Source organism: Balaenoptera musculus, chromosome 11, assembly GCF_009873245.2.
Source record: "Balaenoptera musculus isolate JJ_BM4_2016_0621 chromosome 11, mBalMus1.pri.v3, whole genome shotgun sequence".
Taxonomy (NCBI): Eukaryota; Metazoa; Chordata; class Mammalia; order Artiodactyla; family Balaenopteridae; genus Balaenoptera; species Balaenoptera musculus.
This window is the reverse complement of record NC_045795.1, coordinates 16,598,329-16,625,843: the sequence shown is the minus strand read 5'-3', so window position 1 is coordinate 16,625,843 and position 27,515 is coordinate 16,598,329. Positions and strand designations below refer to the sequence as shown.

General features: G+C 40.2%; 1 protein-coding gene across 3 annotated transcripts in view; it reads right to left on the bottom strand.

The window, feature by feature from the left end:
• The window catches only part of CDKAL1 (CDK5 regulatory subunit associated protein 1 like 1), a 657,693-nt gene that overhangs the window by 19,879 nt on the left and 610,299 nt on the right, over nucleotides 1-27,515 (bottom strand). For all 3 annotated transcript variants that reach the window (XM_036869715.1, XM_036869716.1, XM_036869717.1), the window contains 2 exons: nucleotides 16,778-16,861; nucleotides 13,633-13,797 (listed from right to left, as the gene is read on the bottom strand). In XM_036869715.1, the coding sequence (XP_036725610.1) occupies nucleotides 13,633-13,797; nucleotides 16,778-16,861 (249 nt within the window). The remainder of the gene's footprint in view (nucleotides 1-13,632; nucleotides 13,798-16,777; nucleotides 16,862-27,515) is intronic.

Here is a 27,515-nt window from a genome sequence, read left to right as displayed (position 1 = left end):
ACTTGACACATGGCTTGTGCATTTATGTTTCTCAGTAATTTTATAGAATTACACTGGGGAGATTGAGGGACAGGAGAAAATTTATTTCTCCAAAGCCCTTTACATTTCAAACATGGCAAACTATGTTAGAAAACAAAGATATTCATGGTTCTATTATTTTAGGCACAACTCAAAGTTAGTACTCTGAATATGACAGGAGAAATAGGCTGAAAATTTATGGTTAGAAGCATGCCTGGCTCTAAAAGTACTCATCCTTACAGTTCCCACAAAAAGAATTTAAATTTGCAAGATTAACATCAGTTTAAAAAGGGGTTTTTGCAATCTGCTTATCCAGATGCCAAATGACTTCAAAGAGCAGGTTGGGTGGCTTGACTGTGATTTTTTTAGCCTTTAAAGAATATACTAATGTCCTAAGCTGAAGTAATATACGATATCAACCTATCACGTACTGTCAACCTCCCTGCCTCTTGTCAAGAAACCCTCTATTCCACCCTGCGTATCAGTGACAGCCAAGTTCATTCAACAAGTATGTACAGAGCACCAACTCTGAGCCAGGCACTGTGCTATGGCCCGAAGCTGGTGGTGAACAGAACAGACCGGGTGGCCCTGCTCTTGTGAACTTTTGCTCAGACAGGCTACTTTCACTGTTTTGCTCGTGCTCAAAAACGTGCCAGCGTGCATGGTAGAAACTTCTAGTATTCACCCATATCTTCTCCATCTTATTTATACAGAAGTATGTATTTCCCAAACTCTTGAAATTGGGTGGGGCCATGTGAATAGTTCTGGGCAACAGACATAAATAGAAATATCCTGTGCCACTCCTGTGCTGAGGCAGTGAAGAGGCTGGTTCTCCAGACAGGCAACCTCGGTCCCTGAGTGCCTGGGTGGAGCAGACAATCCCTGATGCCAGATGTGCTGTAGTATGAGTAGGAAATAAACCTTTCTCATGTTAAGCATGGGATTTCAGGGTTAATGTGTTACTGCAGCACAGCCTAAGTTATCATGGACTAATACATGTGCTTTATTGTATAATGTGCTACTTTACTTCAAAGTCCAGAGGGCCCACTCTTCACAATGAACATTATTCTACGCTTGCTCCCAATTGCCCACATCTGCTTACAGATGCCCAAGGAAAGGCAGATTTATTCCTGTGCATTCTGTCACTTGACTCATGTTCCTTTTGCACTGAGAAAAATCTCCTTCTTTACTTCCCTGATTAAGTCCTTCTCACCTTCCAAGTCCAGTTCTAATCCCATCACATCCACGAAACCCTCTGTAGTGGGAACTGTGTGAATACTCTCTTCACATTGACCATCTCCACACTGTAAATTCCACCTCGCTTTTATACAGATTCCAAGAAACACTTCCCATCCTCCTTTGTCCCTAGGGTACAAAACCTGAGACCCCGGTCCTCCACACTCAGATGCAACAGGTCTGAGACCTGGATCGTGAAGTAAGCTTCACGAGGAAGCAGTCAGGGCTTGGGGCTTCTATCTTGCTGGGGCAGGAGGGGCAGAGGTAACATATCTTACCAGCAGCTTCTATGTGGTTTGGGTGTTACTGTCAGAAAACTCAGAGAAGAGTCTGCTTCTCAGCCCTTCGAAAGATTCTGTGGACTACCCAGTATCCCTTTCTACACACCTTTCTGTTTAAACTAACCGAGCTATTTTCTGTTGTCTTCAAAGAACCCTGACCTATACATTCCCTGATACCCCAAGTCTACAGAGGTCTCCTATCTTCCAGTCTCTTATGATCTGATGTCATTCAATTTAGCATTTTACATATTACAGATTTTGTTTTATAAGCACCTGTCTTCTCTTTCCAACTACAGTTCCATCTCCTTGAGGGCAAGGATCACACCTTAAGACTGCTGGTCCCAAGCAGTGTTTGGCATAGTGCTGGGTCTACTTTATGAATTGATCGGATGACCATATAATTTATCATCCAAATCAGGATACTGTGGAGAATGAAAAATGGGCACTATTATTAATTATACCAGGATAACAGGTATAAACCAGGGCCGTCCCAGACAAACCGAGACATATGGTCATACTTTGGCACTGGTAATTGATGCCTGAGTAAAAAGTCTGAAAAGTAACGTAGTCAAAATGAGAGAACAAAAGAGCAATTCTGGACACCTTAGATGTGGTAAGAATCATCCATAAAACTTTAATCACCAGAGCAATGATGTCACATCGGGTAGCCAGTGCACCCACATAGGACCCTCTCTCTCACCCCAATCCCTCCCCAAAAGGGTCACAACAGAATAGCAGTACTACCAGAAGAACATTCAGACTAAAATCTCCTCAAAGGCTGAGACCATATTCATTATTTCTATCTCCAATATTTAGTCCGGTGCTTAGATAATATCATGTTCAATAAGTACTAAAACATATCCTAAGAAGCCAGGCATTACCTGTATGTTCAATCTGTGAGTAATTCAGGCTGGGGGGCCTGATTCTTTTTCTTGCCCTCAGCCATTCCTAGCTCTGGGAGTCTGCCCGTGGCCTTGCCTCAAGCTCCTTCTACCTGCTTCTCTGACTGTCGGCAAAGGATGCAGAGAGGAAGGGAAAGTGCCTGCCCAATCCCACCCTATGATGTCTCTTTGTGAGTGTGCACAGCCATGTAAAGAACATTTCATGGGACTTCCGTGGCGGTCCAGTGGTTAAGACTTCGCCTTCCAGTACAGAGGGTGTGGGTTCGATCTCTGGTCGGGGAGCTAAGATCCCACATGCCTTATGGCCAAAAAACCAAAAACATAAAACAGAAGCAATATTGTAACAAATTCAATAAAGACTTTAAAAATGGTCCACATCAAAAAAGAAAAAAAAAAAAAAAAAAGAACACTTCATGTGTTCTAGCTGCTCTAACCCAGGCCAGAATAATAAAAGGAGGTAATACAGGTAAAAAACCTCAACATCAAGCACATAGTAGAGGCTCACTAAACAGTAGCTATTATTATTATCATCGAGGCACAATTAGTTCCTTGATGCATGCAATTCCCTTCCCCATGCCCCAGCGACAAGCCTCTGGAGGGGGAAAATTATCGTCAGTGATCGCACAGTTACTGATGCAAGTGAAATGAAAGCTAATTGTTTAGCATCAGCTCGCTCTGATGATACTCTGAATGGTACTCAAATTGGTGCATGGAAGGTATTGCAAACATACTGAAGACCTTTTGAACTGACACAATCATACAAGTTCAGCTGTAATGCCCAGTAAAATACAGCTCAGGGGCATAGAATAAAAGCTGTGTATCTAGACTGTGAAACCCAAATATGTCCTAATGGATCTGCAAATGAAACTAATTAGAAGCCATATGAAAGGAAGAAATGGACTAAATATTAAATGTGCTACAGTTTTAATTGTGACAACAACTTAACATGTGGGCAATGAAGAAGTCAATATTATATAAAGTTAAAAAGGAAAAAAAAAAAACAACTAGGAAAAATTGCTCGGGATTGGAGCCAGTATCTTGGGGGTGGAAGGAAAAATCGGAAGGAACACACCCTCATTTACTTCTAACATGGTTAGCTGATCTGTTTGAAATTAGATCCACTCTCAACTGTTTTAACTTCATTGTTAAGCCATTTCTTAACCTCATGAATGCAGTTTTCATGCGCTTTCAAATCTGGCCCTGAACTAATAGACCCTTTCACTTCAGTAGTTTTGGAAATGAATGTTAGATGGAGAGGAAAGCATTTTAACAATGCTTTTCTAAGGGTCAAAGCTCTGAAAATATAGTATAGTTTGTACATAAAACTCAGTACACCTGAATATCCTGCTGGCCCTTTGTCTGGTAATGAGGCAAACCATGCCACCCTTTAAAACTTCTGCTTCCTTTCTGAGGGCAGCTGGCTCTGTTGGTGCTGAGCTATCTAACTGCTCAAGCGAATCCATTATTAGGATCAAAGTCCCAGCAGATGAGAAACAGGTGGCAACCAGGCACCCTGGGGCAGTCCTCCCTTCCCTTGTGAGAAACAGGGTAGGTCCAGGTCTCCATTCTAGAATATTCTCCTTTCAAAGGGGGCACAAGGAATAAGAGGAAGAAATGCCTGTCAGTAAGAACAGCCAGTGCTGTAAGACTGTTACTGAGCCTCTTTCTGTGAATTTGTCATTCTCACTGTGTGGAAGAACCCCTAAGTGAATCTGGTTTCATTTGCCATTTTGTAGGAAACCAATGGCTGACGGTCACAACATTTGAAATGATAAAAGATTATGCAATTTTTACCTTCACTGCTTGAAGTAAAATGATGCCCTAGCATGTATCACAAATTAATAATGATAATTATTATTAATTATCAGTAGCCAACATTTACTGTAACAGTAGCTGACACTTCTTGATTGCTAAGCCATTTCCATGTAAATCCTATGAAGTGGGTACTATTATGATCCCCCATTTCCAGAGGCAAGAACTGAGGTAGAGAGAGGTTGAGTAACTTGCCCAAGGTCTAATGCTTGTGGTGAAACAAGGATTCAAACGCAGGTGATCAGAACCCAGAATCCATGTTCTTATTTGCTATACTGTGTTGTACAGTGACGACCAATGGAAGCAAGGCACCACTTAGAAAATTAAAGTAAAAATATTAAAATAGAAGCCAGTAAATCACTGATTTTTAAAGGTATAGGTATACTTACTGAATCCCTTTATCAAATATTAACATATGTACTATGCACTGGGCACGCTGTCCACATTATCTAATTTAATCTTCTGCGAATTAGTTATGCCCATTTTACAGATGAAGAGAGCGACTGAAGAAAGTGTGCTGTACAACATCACAGGAATTGTACTTGTAATCTGAACCCACACCTGACAGGTTCCAAATCTCGAGCTCTTTTCACAAAGCCACCCTACCTCTTCTTTCTTTAAAGCAATTCTCTATGACTAGGAATAAAACTAATAAGAGGAAAACTTTGGAATAAAACTGACTACTTTTAAGTTTAGAATTAGGAGAGAATTTTCTTCTTCTCTCTCTTCTGCCAGGCACAAAATAGCTCTGACTTCTTAAGTATCGACCCTAGAAATGGGAGGATTCAAGTGATCTGTTATAACATGGGCCATAAAAGGAGAAAGAACGTCAGCAGTAAATCTGGTTCGTCTTTACCAAGCAGCAGTAGTGCTCACATTCCCATGTATTCCTAAGGCAAACTCACAACTCGAACCACTTTTAACAGAACACAGAGAAGAGGATTAATACTGTCCATTTTCTCATCACTTTTTTTTTCTCTCCTTTTTTGTACCTAGTGTAAGCTTCTCTGTTATATAAAAGGAAACTGCTGTCCAGAAGTTGTCAAATAAGACTCCTGCAACTCAAAAAGGAAAGGTAGTATAGGCCTGGGATTAAAAACCCAGGCTTGATCCCACACCCATCAGGATGGCTGCTACTAAAAAACCAGAAAATAATCAGGGCTGGTAAGGATATGAAAGAAACTGGAACCCCTGTGCACTGCTGGGGGGAATGTAAAACGGTATAGCCACTGTGGAAAACTGTATGGTAGTTCCTAAAAAAGTTAAAATGACCATGTGATCCAGCAGTTCCACTTTTGGGTGTATACTCAAAAGAATTAAAAGCAAAATCTCAAAGAGATATAGATATCTGTCCAACCACATTCACAGGAGCGTGAGTCACAACAGCCACAAGGTGGAAACAACCCAAGTGTCCACTGATGGATGAATGGATAAACAAAATGTTGTATAAATACACAATGGAATATTATTCAGCTTTCAAAAGGAAGGAAATTCTGACACATGCAGCAACAGGAATGAACCTTGAGGACATTACGTTAAGTGAAAGAAACGAGGCACAAAAAGACAAATACTGTTATGATTCCTCGTATGTGAGTTCAGAGACAGAAGGGTGGTTGTCAGGGGCAGGGGTGAATGGGGAGCTGTTCAGTGGGTATAGACTTTCAGTTTTATAAGATGAAACAAATGGGTTCTGGAGATGGGCTGAACAACTTGTGAATGTACTTAACACTACTGAACTGTGCATTTAAAAGTGGTTAAGATGGTAAATTTTATGTTATATATGTATTCTACCACAATTCAAAAACAAGGACACAGGCTTGGAAATTGGTATGACTGGGAAATAAATCCTGGCTTGCCTCTCCCACCTTCTAATTTTGTGACTTTGGATAAATTGTTATTATTTATTGAGTTACTGATGCTCAGATTCCTCACCTCTGAAATAGGGATAAGAATAGTACCTGCCTCACAGCATTATGGGGATACTGTGAGTGAACGCGTGTAAGATACAGTATTTAGCCCATAATAAACACTCCATAAATACTGGCTTTGTGTCATAGCAGTAGGCGTGGAGTCTTTAGCCAATGGCAATGCAGAGTAGGTACAGAGAGAGGAAAAATCCCTTGCAATCTCTCCAGAGGCCACATGGGGTGGCATTTGTTCCCTTAGGGGATTTAACATGGCCCAGGGTTTGGCTCACAGCCTTGAAAGCTCAGAAACTCAACCACCCAGCATCTACAGAAGGGATCATGTGGATGGGACTCAGGAGTCCAGTGTATAAAACTGGAATGCCAATTTATAAACAGCACATTTACAGGGGGCTGAACAAATCTGTTTTCTTCCTGCAGGAAGGCAGATTTGCACAGGAAAGGCAAACAATATTCAGAGGGTGGCCTGGTGATCATGCACTCAACAAAGGGAAGTAAATGAATCACGTGTATAATGGTACCAGGCTAAGGTAACCAGATGCATTCATTTCTAAACAGGGATAGTTTTCTGACTTTTTGAAGTCCACCGGCCAAAGCAGCCTCTCTTCTGGGACACAGGTGTTTTCTGCCAGTGTTGGCTCTGGACCTTCCTTGTTTTGCTTGCGTGTCTGACCACTTCTGTCCTCTGGCCTATTGTTTCTCTGGCCACTTTAATGCCTTCCCTCAGGCTGCGGTCCACTCCTGTAGGTCTAGGAGCCAGTCCTCTCTATAAGGTAATTCTGCCTGTCTTTTCTTTGACCAAAAGGGTATTGGGTTTCATACAGGGTAATATTATTCAACTCAGATGCTAGAGCAATATAGACTTTCACTTATTTTGTTTAACAGCCTAAGAAAAATCATTAGAAACATTCATTGAATTTCTATATACAGTTAGGCAGTAACCATCAAGATATATTGCTAAGTGAAAGTAGCAAAAGTATCCACCATTTATCTAAGAAGAAGGTAATAAAAAGTATGTAATATATATAAATGTTTACATTGTTAAGACAAACCACTGGAAGAATAAACTGAAAACTAAAACAAACAAAAACAGTTCCTTAAATAGGTAAGAAAGGAAACAGGGTGGACATGACAGGAGTAGTAGAAGTTGGGCTTCTCAGAACACTTTTGTAGATTCGATTTTGCAAAGTATTTTACATAATTATGAAACAAAATTAAGTGTTAAAAATTCAAAGAAATGGAAAACGAATACTCCTATTTATGTACTGATTTGTTGGTATAACTATATGAAGAAGAATTATTTCGGGTGCCTTTAGAACTGTTTTTTGCCTGTACATCCCTAGTGGGATGCACTCTATGAACAAAAACAGCGGAAAAACCACCACCACCACCTAAACTGCTTTCAGTAATCATATTGTTGGTGATCGTGTTGGTATAGTTATTATTAGGCAGTTACGTGAATATTATAGGATAAAACAAATGAATAATTACGCGGTGTTACTGTGAACTGGGATGGAAGAAAGAAGTTACAGGTGCAAGACAGAAAATTTCAGAATTTGACCTGGATGGGAGAATTAGTATGAATTGAAAAAAAAAAAGGGGGGGTGGATTTTGTAGCTCCACCTGCTGAAAGGTATAAATATAATGACCAATTAAATAGCCCACACTGTAGGCTCTAAATATCATTTGTTTAACTAAAAGAAACCAAGGCTCCTTAGAGACATGGCTGATTCCAGGTCTGGAGCAAAGAATGAGCCTAGAACATCTTGTCACATCAAAAAGCAAAGTAACTATCAAAGACTTCAAGAGCTGTGTCAAAGGATTGAGGAGCCAATTTGATGAGCTTCCGCTCTCCAAAAATGCAACTACTTGAGCACCAATTAAATATAATAACTGCAATGGATAAAACCATATCAAACATGCAAAATCCATGAGTTTATAATAATACTAAAAAAACCCTCATTGGCTACTTTTGGAGTATGTTACAGAATCAACTCAAATTTTTAAAACTGATAAACAGAGAGAAAGACATCAAGCCTTTATCTCACCTTTCCTGTCAGAAATGTACCTCAGGGTAAACAAAAATGAGTAAGGCAAAGTTTCTCTTCATGGAAGTGCTTTTAGCTAATAAATGAGGAAGGGGAGACAGAATTAGAACGCCACCATTTTGAAACCCCTAATGACTCAATGAATCTAGGCAATGCTCATCAACCACTGACACATGAAGAGAGACAACCAGACATTCTATGCCTCATAATGGAAATGCACAGCATCACACAAAGTAATCTTGTCAAAAACCCAAACCTGAATCTGACTAAGCCTCTAAATCTAACTACCAATTTATAAAACAAGTGGGGAACCAGAGAAGCCTGTATCAGAGGATACAATTAGCAAATTCCAAACTGTGGGAAATGCTGCAGGACAAACAACCTGGTTTCTTCTACAAATAAACTGCAATACAAAAAGAGAAAAAAAGAGAGAAAAGGGAACACCGATAGATTAAAAGTGACTTACAAGACATACTAACTAATTGCAATGAGTGGACCTGATTTGCCTTCTGATTCAGACAAACTGCTTAAAACACTGCAAAATTTGAACACTGTGTTGACATTAACTGGATAAAGAATTGATGCTAATTATTTTAGATTTGATACTGTATTTAAAAGGAGTCTTCATCTTTCAGAGATATTTTCTGATACATACCTCGATGAAATAAAATGGTAAATGGGATTTTCTTCAAAAGAATCAGAGGGGGGATGGGGGTGAATAAGAGCAGAGATGACATAACTGTTAAAGGTGAGCGATAAGTAGGTGGGATAATTATACTAGTCTCTCTACTTCCGTATATGCTTGAAATTTTCTGCAACAGAAATTCTCCAGAATAGAGTTAAAGCAAAACAGCTTTTTGATCCTACTCTTTGATGACGGCTCTCAGATGATTTTTCATATTATCAAATAGTCATGGATTTTGGTACAGGTGACACTAGGTCCTGTTTACCCAAAGATTTTCTTCAGATGGAATGCCTGAACAGCACAGTAATTTTCCAAGAAACATGAATTGTATAAAAAAGATCATCACATTAAATTGGATGTGTTAACACAGATTTAGGTTCCACGAGAGAACATGGTAAAAATATCATGCTCTTAAAACATCGCAAAACTGTTTTTCCCCAAGTTCCTACTCTTTTGGCCCCTTTCACTAAACATACTGTTTTTACAAATATCAAACACTCCTTCCCACTTGAGAATCATTTTCCTGGAAGAGGGGTTCTCAAACCTCAGCCTGCATCAGTATTACCTGGACAAGTTGTTAAAAAACAGATTACTGGGTCCCTTTCCCAGAATTTCTGGCTCAGGCCTGGGTTGGGGCCCAAGAATTTGCATTTTAACAAGTTCCCATTTATCGCTGATACTGCAAGGCTGGGGACCACACTTGAGAATCACTGTCCTGGAACGTCTATGAAAATTTATGTGTCCCCTGCTTCCTCCCGTCTCTTCTCCCCCCTAAGAACAAAGTTGCCTGACAGTTTCCATAGAAAAGGGCATGATCTATCCTTTCTTTGATTTATATTTATCCCTTTGAACTCTACAATGCCTTCCATTGGATAATTATTACATAACCTTTTTCTGAAATTAATTACCCTTAAATGATATTTATTTTAAAATGTTCCCTATTAGGTTAGAGGTGGCATTTTGGCTCCCACCTTCCCTAAAAATAATCAGACTAATTTTGTCTCTCTATCCTATTCTCCCCTTCCCCTCTTCCTCCATTCCTCTAACTGAACTGAAAAGAGGAATAGTAATAACCATCAAAAGATATTACTATATGCTGTTTTTATTAGAATATCATTTCTGAGAGGACAGTAAGCTTTTGACTTTACTATAGCTTTCCTTTCCCACCATGTTATGGGCATTTATGTAACTATTATTATTTGAAAATAACAAGGCCTGATTTCTATTAATATTTACAGTACAGAATTAGAATTCAAAGTCCTGCCACAGGGTATGCATTCAATCCATTTTTGTCAAATGAAATATTTCAATCACAGAGTCTTAGAGACAACCGAGGTCCAGGGAACCTAAGTGACATACAAAAGGTCAAAGAGTCTGTTACTGCAAATGCCAGAATCCTATAATCCAGATCTCGTAACTCGTACCCAGCCTGTGCTTCTCCCCCTGGTCTGTTGTACCCCTCACCAGTTTTATCGAAAGAGGTCAACAGTGCCTAAAGTGAGACAAAGTAAGTCCAAAGTAGCATAGGGCTAAAATACTTAAAGAATAATCCTAAAATTCTCAATTAAGGAAATACATTTACTATGGAAAATAATTTTTTTATACAATATTTTGCTTTAGATGCTTTGGCCTTTCTAGGTTTCTTTACAAAGTGTGTATGAGGAGGTTATTAGTCTAGAAAAACTCAGGAAAAGCCTAGAAAATTTAAGAAGATAGAAATTCTGACGGGATTGGTGTCTCTGGCACTGAACAAATTACCCTAATAGATCACCCCCACTCCAATACAATGTGCACTGCGTGATCACAAGACCACAGCTGATAGTACCACGGTCATCTGCAGAGTCTGCTCTTTCTAGAGAAGCTAGATTTGGGGGAAAGGGAAAATAACCACTTAGTAACTATTTACTACGTTCCAAAAATAGTTTTAGGTGGTTTACATACACTATTGAATACATTCCTTTCAACAACCCTATGAAACAGACATTATTGTCACATTTAACAGACTAAACTAAAGCTCGGAGGAGTCACAGGCCCAGGGTAAACTGGCAAGTCACAGAAGGTGTAACTGCTTCCGGGGTCACACTTCATCCACAGGGTGAGGCTCATTTTTTCACTAAAGAGTCCCAGCACCTTTATCAGTACTCAAAGACTCAAAATGTCTGAGACAGGATTATAACCTCTATCATCTACTTCTAAATCCTAGAAAAATGGAAGCTGTTCTCCTCCTGCTTAATTTATTTTGGTTCATATCATTAGCAAAACCATTTGTAACACCAGGACAAATTCATTAGGGAAGGATTTTTGACCCTGAGTTTGGCATATCTTTAAAAGCAGACAAATAATGAAGCGTAAAGCTATGTTCATTAATTTACATGAAGTCTCAAATGGTGATAAAGGACTTGCCTGATGTTCCCCTTAATGTAAATGCCCAAATCAATATTCCTAACCCTTTGGCCTCATGCATGCGATCAAACTATAATTCCCAGAGGCCCAGAAGGGCCAGCAGTCAAATGACCTTTATCCTCGTCTCACCTAGGGCTTTTGGGTCATCCCAGCTCAGAGGAGGCCTGTTGAGAGAACTGATGACACCATTTCCCAGGCTGGAGGGAGGCAGTGGAGAATAGAAAAAGCTGTCCCATGGAATTTAAATGGGGCTGCCCCTTTAGAAAGCAACATTACAGTTAAGGAACCAGTGAAAGGGTACTGCTTTTCCTTATTTGTGTATTATTAATGTGATGTTTTAAAATACCACCCTTTTCTGGATGGACCTAGAGTCTGTCATACAGAGTCAGAAAGAGAAAAACAAATACCGTATGCTAACACATATATATGGACTCTAAAAAAAAAATGGTTCTGAAGAATCTAGGGGCAGGACAGGAATAAAGACGCAGATGTAGAGAATGGACTTGAGGACACAGGGAGGGGGACGGGTAAGCTGGGACGAAGTGAGAGAGTGGCATGGACATATATACACTACCAAATGCTACATATATACACTACCAAACGCTACATATATACACTACCAAACGCTACATATATACACTACCAAACGCTACATATATACACTACCAAACGCTACATATATACACTACCAAACAATACTATCTAAAATAGAAAGCTAGTGGGAAGCAGCCGCATAGCACAGGGAGATCAGCTCGGTGCTTTGTGTCCAACCTAGAGGGGTGGGATAGGGAGGGTGGGAGAGAGACACAAGAGGAAGGGGATATGGGGATATATGTATACGTATAGCTGATTCACTTTGTTATACAGCAGCAACTAACACACCAATGTAAAGCAATTATACTCCAATAAAGATGTTAAAAAAAAAATACCACCCTTTTCAATAGGCTTACATGAAGGAATTAAAGCAGGCAGGGTCTTGAAATAATAATTTGCCCACCACTGCCATTTGTCATAAAATCCTTTTCACTGTGGCGATTTAAAATCAACCTTGTAAAACATACCGTGAGGAAAAACAGAAAAAAAAATTTTAAAAGCCACTTCCTTTAAAAATTTCTGAAGTAGCAGTTAACCTGTCAAAAGCCGAATCTCTAGCAATATAATTTAAATGCTGGATTACACTGTTCCTTCCTGGCCATCCATCCAAAGCCCCACGTATGATGTATGATTTTTTTCTAAACAACAGCAAACATTAACGGTTATGCTCATCAAGTGTGAGAGTTCACTCCTGGTTGAGCAGGGTGACACGCTTGGCAGGGTTTGGACAAAGGCTGGCCTACGTCACTCCATAATCGGTCAGATGGCTGTACACACGGCTTCTTCACGTGTCCTCGTCAAGCTCATGAGAGGGTGTCACTCACATTTGGATTCCAGAGTCCACCACCACAATAAGCGAGAATATAGATAATATGAACTTCTTTGTCATTAATCCTAAAGCTTAATTAACATGCCCTTGACATTTCTTTTGAGGGAAAAGATAATACATATATTAAAACAATTTTGGAGTTATATAGCCAGATAAATATCACTCATCATTGTTCTGAATGTTAAGTCATCGCTATATACTTTTCTGGGGAGCACTTAACAATTGTGTTGAAGAAAGGACATCAAATGATGCTTAGAAATGTGATACACATTTTCATTTCACACTCCATCAGCTTTTACAGCTGTAGCTCAATGAAATGTAAGAGAGAGCTTGGCAAACAGCCGTATTTACCAAGGTATAAAATAGGGGTCAGGTTACTTTTTTATAGAAAGAAAAAAGTGTTTAATTTTCACTCCACATTACTCAAGCAGATATTCAGCTAACACCCTAGAGAAAGGCACCATAACCACATATACTGACATGGTTTAATGCCTGTTTAACTGTATGTAGGTTTTTACTATATTACAAACAGCTTTGCAAAGCACAAAAATTATCCTTTCCTTACCCCCTTCCACTCAGGATCTACTGACACAGAAACATACTGGATCAGATCATCTTCCGTGTTAAATCTTTCACCTGAAAATAATGGCTTTTGCCCTCTGTTTCTAGCCTAGAAGCAGAAACAGCTTATTCCCTTCACAGGCAGAGAAGCAAAGCTATAGGCATCAGCATAAATGCATCTTTCTAATTCAGATTTCAATCTGTCAGAAAGGATTAAAGCCTCATGCATACATAAAAAGGGTACTATAAATGATAACAGAAACATGGTGGGAAATCACTGTGCTTCCAGAGCTGCTGTTTTACTAGCAGGGTAGAAAGGAAAAGCATCTTCTACTCACCTCTGTTAAACCTGAGATTTCTCCTTTTGCTAATGGTTTGCTGATGGATGGCGTGTATACTTTGGCATCTGAAACTGGCTGCCCTTTCATAAAATGTTTTCCTGATTCATAAACGTTCACTTCGACCATTTTCCCCATGAATGTGGGGTTCTTTGGCACTAAAACCTTAAAAAAAATTAGAGAAGGCTTAATTTTTAAAAATAAAATTTTATCTTAGAACAGTTTTAGACTTACAGAATTATTAAGATAGCACAGAGCGTTCGTATACCTCAGACGCAGTGTCCCTCTTATTAACGTCTTATGTTGGTATGATACATGTGTCACAATTAATGAGCCAATATTGGTGTATTACTATTAACTAAAGTCCACACTTTATTCAGAGTTCCTCACTTGTCCCTTAATGTCCTTTTCCTCTTTGGGGATCCCTTCCTAAGTGGGCTCTATCTTCCAGATGCTCAAGGACCTGGGGATCTCGCAGGAAGGGGAGGCATTTCTGGGAGGGGTAAGGGGCTACAGACAGCGCTCTCTCCTTGTGGGATGCCTATGGTCCTAGGGCACGTGGAAGGCAGGCCTGGAACCGCCCGAGGCATCAGCCAGTCACTCTTGGACAGGCCTTTGATACCCTGCTCTTGGCTGTCCCAGGCAATGAAGAAAACTGGGACAACACCGGTGAAAGCCTTATACTTTTAATACCTTCCAAGTTCGCTGTCAGAGTCAGGATTTGAGCAGCCACTTTAAATAAAGGCCCGCATGTTTGGGTACATATGTGTGTGTGCAAGTGCACATGTGTGTGTGTGTTTTGGGGGAAGAGGAAGAACATTTCAAAGCCACCTTTTCAATATTCCAGACCTTGGTGTTTGGAGCTAAATGACTCCTTTACCTGATGGCTGTCATTCATTTCTTTCGCTCTGTTATGAAAAGCGTGTATTTGTTAGTTCTACCTCCACGTAGAAGCAGGCCTCTGAAGGGTACTTTGGCTGGCTCACAGGAAACTGTCAGATGGTCCCTTTCCACCAGAGATTACTGACGGAGGTACTTGTTTACCTCGAGCAAATGTTTCCCCTCCTCTTGGACTTACAGGTAGTTTGTATGTATTATGTCTCCCTCACACTTCTATTTCAGTACTTGAGCTACTTGCCAATCTTTTCAAGTCATAATCCAAAATAAATAGACTAATTCTAATCCAGCAATACTTTGATATCTAGATACAATCTTCTGGAAGTCATCTTTTTTTAGAAAAATAATTCCCATGAAATCTTTGATATGCTTGGTTGTAGAGACCAAAAAAAAAAAAAAATCAGATGAGAGCCAGAAGTTCCACAGCCAATTTCTCCGAGAGGCAGAAATGGATCTTGGTCTTTCTGAGTTTGATTTTTTATGGCCACTGAGGACACTGCTTCATCAAAGTATAGGAAGAAAAGTCACCTGGGTGGTGGATTACTCATGGCAAGCAAATGGACTAAAAGAGCTTTAGTATCAGGATATGAAAGCCCTTTTAAATCAGTTTTTATAAAACAAGAAAATCTCTAGAGCAAACTATCCCTGGGAGATCTGGTACTATTCTCGGGGAAAATAACTCTCCTTGATCTGCTGCCTTGATCTGAATGAAGGGCTCAGTGTTTTTTTCCCTCCGGTTTTAATAATTGGAAAAAGCTTGACTGCTTTAAATTGGAGGAAACAGCTAATGAGGCATGCCATCGCCTTTAAAATGAAGGGGAAAAAAGTTCCCTGCTGAGGCGAAAACCCAGATGGCAAGAGAAAGGAGAGGAAAGAGGCAACCGAAATACAATCAAGCTCCTCCCGAGGGCTGAGCAGAAGTTTGGCCTGAATAGGAAAATGGCCCTCTGGAGTCAATTACTGAGGTGGAAAACGGAGAAGACAGACTCAGCTCCAACATGCAGTGTTCGGAATCCATCCTCAACTGTAGTCTCTACTGGGGACCGAGCAGGGCACCTTCAGTCTGGGCCATGAAAAGCTCCCCCGCTTTCCCTGAGGACCCAGTGCCCAGTCTGAGACGATTCCACGTGGACCATCCACGCTGGAGGCCCCTCCGGCTCCTGCTTCCCTGCTTTCTAACATGGGCGGTCGGCTTCCCTTGCCCATCCCTTACGTGACTTGCCCAGGCTGGCCTGAAGAGCCTTCCCAAGCCATGACCCACAGAAAAAAATTTCACTTGTCATTTGATGAGAGTAGGAAAAAAAAAAAGAAAAGTAGGAAAACTCACTTGATATTAAGAAAGCGAATACGATCCAGGGATGACCCATGCCTGGAAACCCATAGGATTTCACCCTATGCCCTTATGAGAGTCTCTAACCTGGAGGGGCATATGACGCCTCCTCCTTGGCCCTTCCCAGGGTCCATGGCCCCTGAAGGAGGCACTGTTTTCTTCAATCGCTTTTGAATTGCTGTACCACCTGGGGTAGTGGAATCCCAAATGCTGAAATAGAAGTCTGGCTGCTGGTGGGGCAAAGCACGCTACTTTAACGGGCAGGGAGTGGGGAGCCCTTCGGGTTGGCCTCGAACAAAACTCTCATAGTGAAGTTGGTTTGATCCTTACGCTGGTCTCCAGGGTTGTTCACACGACTTGAGTTGAGTCCAACGAACAGACTCTTTTCCCTTTGCCCCCAGAGTTTTTTATCAATGTGGAAGTTAAAAAAACCAAAAAAACCCAAAAAACAACACCTGAAACTAAACAAAACTAAAAAAGCCAACCAACAGACCAACCAATCAAAAGCCTGTGTGAGTGCTGTGACAGGGACAGGAAATCCCTGCCCTTCCAGGCTGATGTCGCCGGTACAGACATCCTTCCTGTCTTCTGGACAGAACTTTCCCCTCCACGTTGCCAGGCTGTGGGGATTTTGGCAGTGAGAATTGCCTGTTCCAAACTCCGCAAAGCCAGAGGCTGGTCCTGTCAAAGATGAATGAGGACTAAAACACACTTATTCCTTTGTATAGAATGTTTTGGAGATTAAGCCACAAAGATAAGCCCCATGTTAGCCTGGTTGGCTTGATGCTATAAAATAGCCTTCTTGCGACAAGATTCTACACCTCCCCCCTGCTTTAAGTCTCTTTTGCTTAAATTGATTTACTTTTAGAAGTCTTTCTCATTTTGGAGAAACCCTAAGAACATGGGATTATCTCTTACCTGCTCATAGAATCGATTGTGTGCAACATAAAACTTGGAATCAAAAGATTCTTCTGTGACTAACACTCTTTGTCTCTCACCAATCTGTGGAGAGAAGGGGAGAAAAACAGGAGAGATCAGGGCAAACACCTGAGAATCCAAAATAAATGCCAACCCAAATAGTTATGGACCAGTAAGTCGTGTCTTCTTGAATTTAAAGTAGACTCCAGATTGCTAGCTACTTAACAGCCAATACAAGAATCACTGATTCAAATTTCCAGAAAGACATTATTATCTATGTAGTAATATAAAATTAGTGTAGAACAAAATCTTATTTTCTTACAGAACTATGAAACAAAACTTGATCTTATTTCCTTCTTCAACATAAGTTAGATAATTAAGGCTTCTAAGACATACAAAAATCTTCTAAATATCACTTTGTTTTTCTTGAAACAAAGTTGCAAAACAAGCCAGAACAAGCTGCTTCTAATCCAAATTCATGAAAATATTTTGGCAATATGAAAGGGGTAATAAACATTAATTTGAGTTATGAGGGATGTAACACTAAAGAAAATACCTTAAAAACTAGTCATTAAGTCCCTGTACCTAAACATTTCTCACGTTACATGCAATTCTGAAATTACTGATTAATTCAGTTATTTACTTGTTATATACGTTTTCTCTGTCATGGGCAACTGTCTCTTTTTTGTTGCAGGCATGACCCCATATTCATTTTATTTTTTTAAGAGAAAGACAGCAAAAATAGGGGACTGTTAATTCTCTACAGGATCTATATTTACGACCTAAGCATGCATTTTTAATAACCAAGAAGTTAAATCAGCCAAAACGTTGGTTAAAGCAATGTGACCATTTCAAAATAGTCTACTATTTCCAACTTCATTCTACTGTGAAATGCAACATTTAAAGTATCATTACTTTTTTTTTTTTTTTTTTTTTTACAACATGGTCAAAATGTCTGATTTAGCAAACCAGCTGTATTGGATAATTGTGCCTGGAATCATTTTTGCCATTGCTACTTGATAAATACAACCCTCTATGTTAAAAGCACATTGGCAAGATTTTTTAAACGAAATCCCTATTCTCATATGTAGGGACTTGTCACCATGTTCAGGCAGTTACCACTCAGGAAACATAAACACAGCTGCACTAAATAGACCACCTAACAAAAAGAAAAAAACAAGAACACCAAACTCTTCTGTCCATTATACAATGCCAATACCTAAAAACACCATAATTTGCTCTTTTTCACTCTCTCATTCAAATGTAGCCCCCTTAGCTGAAGGTTGTAAGGTTTCTAGGATACTTATCAAACACTTAACTTAGTTCACTCCTTGAAAACCAGTGAAAAGTTCCCACACTATTGTCTCTTTTAAAGATCAAGGAGAAACAAAAGAACGACTCCCAGCGTCTACTTTGAGCTTTAATGGTCCTGTTTATTAAAAAAGACTGATGAATATTGGGTTTCACTGAAGTATATTCTACTGGAAGGAAACTTAGAATGTTTGCACACATTTCACAGTGTGAGTTGCTTATAACTTAAGATAAGTATCTGTCAATGGTTCTTAAGGAAATCTGCAATTACACTTCATCTAACATTAAGTTTTCAGGAAATTAACAACAATACGAGAGAGCAGAGCCACTGAAAACGTATGCCGCTTCTTTCCTCTTGTTGGAATTAACATGGACAGTTGTAGTAATCATTTTTGGGCTATTCCATTTTATCTGGAGAGAATAACGATGACAGTAATATATACATATTGAGTTAGAAAGACTTGCTATGTTTATACAGTAGAGGGCAGGGCTTTCGATCAACCATCAGAGAACTATTTGTATGTGAGTATTTAACTATTATTTGCCAAAGGGATTCAGGAAAATTGCTACGGGCAGTAATTTATAGTGGCAAACACCTCTCCAATCACCCTTTTGGTCCCCTCAACTATGGATTCTGTCTCATTGGTGAGGCTCTTAAAGTCCCCCAGAGGCTACTGAGCAAAAATGAACATAAGCAAGATAGGACTTTGATGAAAAACTGACGCAGTCTATCCCCAACCCCTAAAAAATCCAACAAAAACAAATAATAAATGCTCTACGCAGTACTTTTTTTTAAGAAAGAAGTTGCAATGAAGTGAATTATCAAATATGACCTTTAAGAGAATCAAATGTTTCAAATAACCTTAAAAACAACAAGGAAGTTAAGGAAGGGGGGGCGGGTTTCAGCTGGAACTCTGGAAGAGGCAACTTTGCCTTGGTGACAATAAGGAAACTTATGGGCCAAACGTATTATTAGCCTCAAATGTTTTTTCAAATGAGCCACCTCCTTACTCTCCAATTGTTTTCTCCCCAGCCCCACACGATAACCCAGTATGGTTAAAGACCACATAACAAGATTTAGGATAATCATCCTGATTTACCTAAGAATGCGTCTGCTATCCAGCAAGGAAGTCCTGTTCTCAGAGGAAAAAGCAGGACTTCAGGAGAAAAAGGGCAACAGTTACCCTTAGGTCACTAGGACTACAGCCACCCAGCTTTCTCTTATGCTAAAGGCAGAGCTAATCCACTAAAGCAGGGGTCCCCAACCCCTGGGCCACGGACAGGGTCGCAGAGCAGGAGGTGAGCGGCGGGCGAGTGAGTGAAGCTTCATGTGCTGCTCCCCATCGCTCGCATTACAGCCCCCCCAATCCGTGAAAAACTGTCTTCCACAAAACTGGTCCCTGGTGCCAAAAAGGCTGGGGACCACTGCCCTAGAGGGACCAGTTTGTCTTAGAGAACGATGGGTGTACACTGTGTCTTCTCTGAGATTCTGCAACATCTACTCTCTGCTGACATGCTGATATTCTGCTGAGAAGGCGGCTTCCTGGGCTACTCACCATCCCTGTCCGAACCTTCCCTAACAGCTGGAACCTCCGGCAGGAAGGCAAGGTTACATCGCTGGCTTAAGACAAGCCCTTTGAAGAGGAAGTTAACAACAAGACTGCTTGAGTAATTTAAAAAATGAACAAACTCCTGAGCTTATAGAATATTTGTATATACACACACACACACACACATATATTTTGAGAATGTAGAGGAGGTTGAAAACAATGGTTTCCATAAACTTTGTGACTGGTAGCACAATGCGGCTGTTCAGCAGGGATGATGAAGATGCAAGTGGAATTGTAAACCCAAAGAATGGTCGGTCGGTCTGGAGGGTGATTTTAAGATAACTGGAACTTTCAAGGACAGGAAGAAAGGGGGAAGTTATTTGGAGGGAGAAGGAATGGTCAGAAGCAGGAATGCACAGTTCGAGCAGAGCCCAGGGGAGAGGAAGAGGAAGAAGGTTTATTCAAAACCATCAAATGCCACATATTCGAACTGGACAGTAGGGTGAGAGGACATGGGTCTGGGTAGATTATTTTTAAGGTAAAAGAGATTTGGCTACATTTTGGGACTTTGCTTTCCTCATAGAAAAAAATGAGAGTTTGGAAGAAGTGACGTGGAGCTGGGGAGAGGTGAGCAGGGCTGAAGAGGAAGTAGATTCTGATTTTTAGAGGACCTTTCAGTTCCAAAATTCTCAGTCGTCATTCATGGTAGATTTGGTCTGCTCACAAGGTTTCAGATGAAGGAAATATGTACTCTAAATCCAGGCTGTCTCTTTTTTCACAGTAAATGTATGCTTAGAGCCCTCTGCAAATTACAGGTACTTTCTTGCTGCACTTAAAGTAACAACGTGATCTTAATACCCACCAAGAAACATTTACAAAGTCTTTCATAAAGCTATTCAGTGACCTGAACCCGAAGAATCCTGTCAAAATCTTCCCAACAAAGCCCTTTTTAAAATAACCTCTTTTCCTTCTGATTTTCTTTACAGGTATATAATTTATAGCTGATTAAATAAAATGCTTCTTTAATTTCTAGAGCATTTTAGAGTTTAAGAACTAGGGCTGGGGGACTTCCCTGGTGGCACAGTGGTTAAGAATCCACCTGCCAATGCAGGGGACACAGGTTCAATCCCTGATCCAGGAAGATCCCACATGCCACAGAGCAACTAAGCCCATGCACCACAACTACTGAGCCTGCATTCTATAACCTGTGAGCCACAACTACTGAGCCCGCGTGCCTAGAGCTCGTGCTCCGCAGCAAAAGAAGCCACCGCAATGAGAAGCTCGCGCACCACAACGAAAGTAGCCCCCGCTCGCCACAACTAGAGAAAGCCGTGAGCAGCAACGAAGACCCAACGCAGCCAAAAATAAATAAATAAATAAATAAATGTATTAAAAAAAAAAAAAAAAAGGGTTTCCCTGGTGGCGCAATGGTTGAGAATCTGCCTGCCAATGCAGGGGACACGGGTTTGACCCCTGGTCTGGGAAGATCCCACATGCCGCGGAGCAACTAAGCCCGTGAACCACAACTACTGAGCCTGCGCGTCTAGAGCCTGTGCTCCGCAACAAGAGAGGCCGCGATAGTGAGAGGCCCGCGCACCGCCATGAAGAGTGGCCCCCACTTGCCGCAACTAGAGAAAACCCTCGCACAGAAACGAAGACCCAGCACAGCCATAAATAAAAAAATAAAATTAAATTAAAAAAAAAAAGAACTAGGGCTGGGAATACAACCCCCTGCACTTTTATGGGAAACTCAATTTCCATTTACAAAGTTTGACTTTCAGGACATTTGTCAGGACTTTTCAAAGTGGCTGTCAGTCCTGGTACCTACTGTAACAACCTAGATGTACTTTGTAATTTATTCATCAGATGTCAGTGAAGACAGTGGCTTTTCCAAGGACGTGCAGAACTTCACTTAGTACATTTTAACCTGACTTCATAAATACATTTTATGAAAAATGAACTATAGAAATAGTCTTGTAAAAACCTTCCCTCCATTTCACGGATTGGGTCACTGAAGGAAGAGAAGGTACAGAAAAAGTCCACAGGTTCCTGCATTACCGCTGATCTCACAGAGGTGATGGGAACTACGGCTCCCACCATGAAAGGAGTGTAGTAGAACTTTCTAGGCTTTGTTGAAAAGATATGAGAAAAGCTCTTATGCTTTTTTTTTAAACCACAAAGGGAGAAAAGAAAGACCCTATTCCCCTAAATAGACAAAGAAGGTAAGAACATGAAGGGGGCTTAGCAATCTCTGATTTCACAGAGAGGAAACAGGTCCAGCAAGATGCGGTGATTTGCTCAGTGGCAGAAAGAAGTCTTGGAAGCATTCCTGCTACTTGACGTCTCCTATTTAATTGCCAGCTGCAGAGAACGCGCAACATCATGGCTCTGATTCTGCAGTGCATGGCTTTTCCTTGAGCAGAGAAACATCTGTGACAAACAAAAAGCAATGTTGTTTTAAAATTCAATTTGGGGGTAGATTTTACAGTACGTTACATAATCAGCTGGCTGTGTTATTTGTGTCACATCTATGCTTCAAATTTCCCGAGTGCCTGAAGTGGTGAGAAACATCACTTCTAACCATATGGCCAGATAACACACAGAAAACACACACTTGCATTAAAAAAGCAGTGGTTTCCAACAGAATTTGGTTGCTGAATGAATGTTCATTCAAGCACATTCTATTTCTCCATTTGTCCTAAAACAAACAATACTCTGTATGGCTATTTAAGGATTTAAAGAGAGAAACTAAAAAGAATTGCTTCAAGACAGGCAGACAATACTGAAATTTAACAAAGACATTAAGAGTACTTGGGCTTTTACCTTTAACCCAGTAAGAAATGTTACTTGTATAAGTATTCCTTGAACTAGAAGAAGCAAAGAGTTTCTTTTAAACCCATATATGGCTTTAAAGTATAAATTTTATGTAAATCTTACTTTTAACTAGTTTTTTTTTTTTTTCCCCCTTCTTCTCACTTTTGTTTTACTTAAACAGAAAGCCTGAGGTGTGGCTTTAGAAAATAACTGCAATTCACTTTCTACTCTGAAGGGTTAGGTTAGAGAGATTTTAATTAATTCAGTATAACCACTCAGAGTATCCAAAAAACATTCACAAAGGACAGATATATATTAGAAGACCTGTGTAAGAGAAATATTTATTTCTTGAAAACAGTTATAAGAAGGTAGAGGAATTATTTTGCTTCCCCTGAAAAGTTTCTAGCAATTAATTTTTCTGTCCAATTGTCTTAGGTGGAAAAATACAGATTTAAAACACACATATCAAAAGCTCTCATAATTATTTACAGCACATTCCTAATAAACTTAAATTTTATCTATGTTTATCCTATACAGTATTCTGACATGCTACTTCTGCAGCTAAGTTTTTTTTTTTTTATTGTAGATAATAAAATACAATTTTTCTACCTGACTGGTTTCTGAATGCATGACTCTGGGAAATGTCAAATGTCTTTCTTTACCTCCAGTCAAATTAGTTTTTTTTTTTTTTTTTTTTTTCCCCTAAGCTGCCTGGAACATGTTAAACACAAGGCTGTGACCTTAAACTCTGAAATAATATTTCTAGTGTCTGTGCAAAAGCCTGCCCTCACATACACCTTTAGACTAATTACTGCAGTGTAATGTTGCCAGTGAACCACTGTAATTACACTTGGAGAAAAGTATGGTCTTGTTCTTTCCTAGCTAATGAAAATGATAACCTTTCCATTTTGATTCATCATTCACAACAGGCAGAACATGCGAGGCTGGGTCTCCACGGTATACGGTAATTTTCCTGACTGTTTATGCACACTTCTGTTTTCTGGCCCTGCAGAGGCTGGAATTAAAGAAGCAGGCATACTTAACGCTAAAAACAGTCAACAGTAATAATAGCAATACATTAAAATTTAATATCATCCTTACTCCACAACGCCATTCTATAATGAAATAGGGCCATGACACAGGAATGTGTGTCAAAAATGATGATAGCATAGAAAACAAGTAATGAGCCTCTAAGTCCATCGTATTCAAAATGCTTGCCATCAGTTTACTGGTCTACTTAAGGATTCCTGAGAGAAGATGTGGGACAGTTCATTGTGAAAGGGGCTGGACTTGTATCTGACTCCTAAACAATGACAGGAAATACATTCTATTAGATTTTTAAAAAAACACTATCCTCTGTGTGAAGAAACACATATTCTTTAGCTATAATTATTATTAGAATTAAATGTGTTCAAAAGGGAAAGAATGTTCCTTTGAGGTAGAATATCCACACCTCTAAAGTGTTTATGTTTATCTAGTAATTGCCATGAGTATCTTAGTGGCTTTATTATTCCTTCTTCACATTTCAGAAATAACCTAAACACCAAAGAAAAACTGAAAAACAATTTGGCTTTTTGAAAGTCCTTCCTCCCAAAGCAATGATGAAAGTTACAAAGACCAGACCCAAGGTGGTTCTGTTGAATCAAATCAGACTACGAAATTTCTTCTAACAATGGCCCTTGTGCTTTTGTCTTCAATTGTTGGCTGGTTTCCTTCTAGCCATGTGCCCACCCCAGTAAGAGAAAGGCAACCCAAGGGAGGCTCTTCCCAGTTGGAGGCAAATGCCATTCTTAATAACAAAGCCATTTGCTTCTGCTGGTTGACAGCCAACAATAACAGTACAGTAACAGTGCTTTACTGATCTGGTAAAAGTCATTCTAGACAGCAAATACGTACATGACAAATGCTGACCTGATCCCTTTGCAGCATTAGAGATCTGTACCTGAGAGCTGACTGAACTTCCAATTTGAAAACCAGCCACGTTTTAATTACCTGCCTGTACATTTTTGGTATTCTAGAACATTCTCTTGACAAACTCAAACAAGTTGCCTTTCCTTATCACAGACTCGGCGCAAGTATGTTACCTCTATTTTTTCCCAGACTAGGCAAGCTCTATAATGCCCAGGCAGTATAGGAAACTGCTCAACATCTAAAACTACCAAAAGCCCTAAAACCAGATGTTGCCAGTAATATCTATTCATGAGGTCTTGTTAATGGGATGACCAAGTGGGGCCAATATGGGATATGTATGTGGAACCCTTTTTTTAATTAAAATTTCAATTCCAAGATTGAACAATTATCTCCATTTGCTTCTACCTTCCTGATCTTTTCCCACTGGTCCCTATCAGTCATTACTCAGCAAGTCTGGGCCAATTTTCTTTTTTTTTTTTTTTTTTTAAAGGTAAATCTTTATTTATTTATTTATTTATTTATTTTTGGCTGTGCTGGGTCTTCGGTTCGTGCGAGGGCTTTCTCTAGTTGCGGCAAGCGGGGGCCACTCTTTCATCGCGGTGCGGGGACCGCTCTTCATCGCGGTGCGCGGGCCTTTCACTATCGCGGCCCCTCCCGTTGCGGGGCACAGGCTCCAGACGCGCAGGCTCAGCAGTTGTGGCTCACGGGCCCAGCCGCTCCGCGGCATGTGGGATCTTCCCAGACCAGGGCTCGAACCCGTGTCCCCTGCATTAGCAGGCAGATTCTCAACCACTGCGCCACCAGGGAAGCCCTGGGCCAATTTTCTTTGATGAGCTTTTCACATAGGCACGAAGGTGACCATCCTTGTATCTTAGAACTATTGAACAGGCTACCTTCTTGGAAAGTGTCTTTAGAATTTTCACTGATGACACAATAAATAATCCAAATTACAAACTCAGACAGGCAGCTGAGTTTTAGAGAGAGATTTAGTGTTCATGTAATCTAGTAATGTGCAGTAATTACTTGCCAACTCACCTCACAGTTGCCCAAAGCCCTCATTCCAAAAGCACTGAGCACCAGGCACCTTCAGTCTCCTATGCTACCAAATACTCTATCAAAACAGTACAAGACTTGGAAGAATTCAAAGAAAGATTCAGACATTTGGAGAGAAAAGGTGTGGGTGTGGTATACAGGACACCTAATTTTCTTTGGGGGGAAAGAAGGCTTCTTTTCAAATACTAATTTATAGAAGAAGATGGACAGGTTCTAGCGTACTCAGGCTCTAAATGTGAATTTTTTGAATTATGAATTCAGAGCTGTGTGGGTGGTGGAATTAAAAGATCATTTAGTTCAAAGGCTTCCCTGATAGCACAGTGGTTAAGAATCCGCCTGCCAATGCAGGGGACACAGGTTCGTGCCCTGGTCTGGGAAGATCCCACACGCCACGGAGCAACTAAGCCTGTGCGCCACAACTACTGAGCCTGCGCTCTAGAGCCCGCGAGCCACAACTTCTGAGCCCACGCCTAGAGCCCGAGCTCTGCAACAAGAGAAGCCACCTCAATGAGAAGCCCGCGCACCGCAACGAAGAGTAGCCCCCGCTCACCGCAACTAGAGAAAGTCTGCGCGCAGCAACAAAGACCCATAACTTTAAAAATGGATTTTATCCTGACAGTTGCTTTTAGGCATGTGGTAAATTAACGAATTAATCTAAAGCTGCACCATCCAGTACAGTGGCCACCAGCCACAAGTGGCTGTGGAGCACCTGAAACATGGCAAATCCAAATTGAGATGTGCTGTGAAACACACACCAGTGTAAAACACTTACCAGATTTCAAAAACTTAACATAAATAAGAGTATAAACTAGCTCATTACTTTTATATTGATTACATGCATGTTGAAATTGTAAAAATTAATCAACAGAACCTCAGTGAAACCGCAATGAAATTAGAGTCGGGAGGCCAGAAGGGGAAGTCCTGTGTTTTATGAGGATTGCAGAGCCCAACAGGAAGAAAGACTTTCTCTTCTTTCCTGGCAAGAGCTCTGCTAATGAGAGACCAAAACAACTCAGCCAATGAAAAGTCACAATAGTGCTTTGAACTCTCAATTCCTCCAGTGAACTCTCTGCTTACTATACTCATCCTAAGTTCCTTTTCCCCTCTTTAAAAGAGTTCTCCTCTCCTTGCTGTGTGGGGACTTGCATGTGGCTCACTGTGGTTGTAGACCCCAAACTGCAATTCTCTGTTGATCCGTCATAAACCCATTTTTATTGGAGAAACAAATGGCAGCCTATTTCTTGTAGGTCAACAAAATGATGATATTTCTGATATATAAATAAAATATATATTAAAATTAATTTCACCTGTTTTTTACTTTTTTTTAGCATAGCTACCAGAAAATTTAAAATAACATCTGTGGTTCATTTCCACTGGACAGCACTGCCCTAAAACATTATTAGGTAGTTTAAAAAAATTTAACAGAAATCCCCCCTTTCACGATTTTAAGGACCAGATTGATCATTTAAAAATTTTTTTTTTAAACTCACCACAAATACCCTTAAATTTGCACTAATCATGTAAATGAAATGCTTTAATTTTAGGAAAGAATGCATACATATCTATAAATTGTTAAAGGCAGGAATTTTGAACTGCGAAAGTTCTCTTTTTGACCTTTAAGTTAATCTTGTTTCCATTTTTCTGGTCGACCCTAGCCTCTCCAAAAGCTTAAGGCATGATCAGCTTGCTTATTGTTTTTCGGGGAATCAGGCAACCAAAGAGAGGCCATCTAAATTTCCCAATCTGTCATTTCCCATTTTGTGTGGCTGCAAAAGCAAATGATGTTTGAACTTAAAAGGCAGAAACAGACCATTCTCAACTTCATTTTTTAAAAAGCCAAAATGAACGTCCAAAATATATACCACCTTCGGTAAGATAAATCTTTTGTTACCAACTCTATTACCAGAGAACTCAGCATAGATGTGAGCAATAAATAACACGTGCAGTACACCCACCGTCTTTCAACCATTTGCCAGTCGGGATGGAGGCAGAGGAAGCAGAATGGATTAAGCAGAAATCAAAGACATCCAAGCTCTAATGGTGCCTAATTAGCATAACAAAAGACATTGCCACAATCTTTCAGCAGCGGGCAATACATC